This window comes from Triticum dicoccoides, chromosome 3A, assembly GCF_002162155.2.
Source record: "Triticum dicoccoides isolate Atlit2015 ecotype Zavitan chromosome 3A, WEW_v2.0, whole genome shotgun sequence".
NCBI lineage: Eukaryota > Viridiplantae > Streptophyta > Magnoliopsida > Poales > Poaceae > Triticum > Triticum dicoccoides.
Genome location: NC_041384.1, coordinates 22,231,258 through 22,234,241, shown reverse-complemented (window position 1 = coordinate 22,234,241; position 2,984 = coordinate 22,231,258). Strand labels below are relative to the sequence as shown.

Below are 2,984 nucleotides of genomic sequence, written 5' to 3'. Positions count from 1 at the left end.
GTTGAAAAGCTCTTATATTGACTCTTTCCTATGTTATGATAAATTGCAATTGCCTCAATGACTGAGATTAGAGTTTGTTGGTTCTCAATGAAGTTTATGATTCATATTTGAAATTGTGATTGAATTGTTACTTTAACATAAGAGATCATATGACTATATATATATATATATATATATATATATATATAGGATAGCACTATTTTAATCCTGAGACCAAAATAACTATTTGGATCACATATATAGGGAGCGACCGAGGTGTTCCTGAGATTCCTGGCCGGTACAAAGAAAAAAAACCACCCCACCCCACTCCCCACGAGCCCACCTCCCCCGATCCCATCTGGCCACTGCCTCCCTCCTGCCCCGCGCCCGCAACCGCGCCGCCGCCGGGCCCCAGCCACCAACAGCCCCGCCGCCCAGCCCAACTCCGGCGAAACCCATGTCCCCGGCGTGCATCCGAGGCCGCGCGCCACCTTCAGGACACTCTCCATGGTGGAGATCCCCTGCCCCACCGCTTGTTCCTCCATGCACCCTACTTCCTTCCGGGATCCGTCGCCACCACGCGGCGGCGAACTCCCCCGGCAGGGATCCACTGGGGACAGCGGCGTCCCGATCCCCTGCCGGCGGCCTTCCTCCGCGCTGGAGCTGCTCGTCCCCTACCTCCGGACGCTGCCTTGGTCTCCCCCACCTTCGGCAATAGCTACAATGTCGGACATCTCCTATAGTGGATCAGGTCATTGACCACCGCCTGATGCGGCGTCGGACTAGCGTATCCACGCTGCTCCTCCACCTCCCGACCAATGCCCCCGGCCCCTCCTGCTGCTCACCTCCTCCTCGCATATGCATCAACAAAACATGGCAGCTGCTGCAGTCCACATCATTCAACAGTAGCAGGTCAACTCCTCCAAGGTCACACAAGCTCGCCGCCAAAAGCCCACGGTCTATTGAGCCAGAGATGGCACTGGACGCTGCCGCGGCCGGTCATCTGGATCGGAGCCACCAACCCACGTCCGCACAGAGGGGGCTGGTAGCAGCCCCGTTGATGGGGATTGGGCACTATCTGCAGCTACAAGTGGCATCGACCTGCAGCTGCAGGGAGCATCGACTTGCAGCTGGAGGAGGTGTCGACCTAAAGCTCGCCACCCACGGCACTATGACCTACTGCCACAACGGTCCACCACCTACAGCCGGCGCCCCAGCGCCTCGGCCGTTCAACTATGCCACCTCAGGCCGTTCAACTATGCCCCCCGCCATCGTCGACTCCATTTGCTTCCTTCCGCTCTACGCGGCCAGCTCCATGAGCTACTCGCCTCTACTCTGTTTAGAAGAGCGTCGTGAGCTCGTCCAACTATGGCTGCTTCTCTGCTGGTATGTATGCTTCTCTGAAGGTACTATCTTAAGCTTGTACAGCTTATCAGTATATGAATGAAAAGTTATTAATCTGAAGTTCAGAGATTATAAAGAAAAGAAGACATGGGGTCTAGGATCTAGTGATTTCTAGGTAACTTGCACAGGAAATACACGGCTGGTTATTTGTGGAACTTGAGCTACACAGAATTGAGGTATACTGCTTTGTTTCTTGGATGGGTGTGTACGTTTACTGGAAATTGAACCCGCGTTACAAAAAGTAGGTACCAGAAATGAGGAAAATGATTTTGTTAGAGAAACTATGCAAAGCAAACTTTCATTCATTTTCCTAAAATGACATGCCTTAATTTGTCCAATCTTTTTTTTGCAATTGCAGTGTCATGCCGTTAAATAATGCCATGCAATCATCAGGTGAAAACCTGCAGGTGACAACTCCTGTTGTGGCCATTTCTGCTCGGGCAGATCCCACTCCTGTTGAGAATAGCAGCACACAAAAGGCTCAAGTTGTCGATTAGGTAGTAGATACAAACTTCATATATTTCTGTATCTTAATAATGCTATATAGTATTGGCATCCTGGTATTTATGGCGAATGCTTTTGTGACTGCAGATGGCAATCAGTGAACAGTTTGGTTTCTTCTCTTCTACAAAGAGTTTTTTTTCCTCCATCAATACCGGTGGCCGCTCTAACTTTGTGAAGCTAGAGAAACAAGAAGACACATGGGAAAAGGTAGTAAACTTACAAGTACAGTATGATTTTTCAGGCATAAGAGAGGATAAACTTTCTCATCTAGTCATTTTGCTTGTGTCTAGCAGGGTTATGAGCTGAAGGCGCATTAACTTGGCTTGCCCACGGCGGTGTCTGATACAATAGTCTGTTAATTTTCTGATCGAGTTGAGCAGAGCAATTAAAGACCAATTAATACCATGCTGTAAATTTGTTGCACAAACAAACTAATGAACCAACAACAAAATTATAACTTGGGCATATGAAACAACCAAAGGCTCCAGCCAAGTATCATCACAGTCCATCCAACATTTTCGCATAATTCCACCAACATTGTTGTGGACACAATTCACCTAGCGACGGTGGCTTTCACTTTGTGTGTTTTCCCTGCTCTAGCATGGTGGATGGTAATTTTACAAAACTAACAAAAAAACTCCCAACAATTTGGTCTGCACCGGATAGGGGTTTTGTGTTGGTTTGCCAATTGCCGCCAAAAACCTAGAAGGCCAAATTAAAATAAGGGAGTGGTTCAATGTTTTTCATTTATTATAAAACTTGGATTTTTCCCGTTAATGGAAAATTAAACAAGATGTGCAAATTAAAAGATAGAGCAATTTAATGTTTATAAGAAACGCAGATTTTTGCTCATTACTAAAGAATAAAACCAAGAAGTGCAAAAGGGATTTTCTTCAATATTAAAGAATAAAACGATGAAGTTCAAAATTTAAAATGAAGTAGTTCAATTTATATAAAAAATTTAGATTTTCCTCGTTAATAAAGAATAAAATCAAGAAATTCATTTTAAAAAGCGGAGCAGTTCGAAAATTATTACACAACTCAGATTTTTCCCGTACATAAGAATAAAACAAAGAAAAAGCCCAAAGCGCCCCGAC

At 45.8% G+C, this 2,984-nt stretch overlaps 1 protein-coding gene across 2 annotated transcripts; it reads left to right on the top strand.

The window, feature by feature from the left end:
• Positions 1–338: 338 nt before the first annotated feature.
• On the top strand, positions 339–2,400 carry LOC119271033. Of its 2 annotated transcripts, none has more exons than XM_037553001.1 (4): positions 339–1,365; positions 1,742–1,880; positions 1,975–2,094; positions 2,181–2,400. In XM_037553001.1, the coding sequence occupies exons 1-2, from the start codon at positions 749–751 to the stop codon at positions 1,878–1,880; spliced, it is 756 nt and encodes a 251-aa protein (XP_037408898.1). In that variant the 5' UTR covers positions 339–748; the 3' UTR covers positions 1,975–2,094; positions 2,181–2,400. The 2 variants fall into 2 exon arrangements, 1 of the variants encoding a protein (XP_037408898.1); XR_005134401.1 differs by lacking the exon at positions 339–1,365 and adding an exon at positions 1,376–1,559.
• Positions 2,401–2,984: the final 584 nt, after the last annotated feature.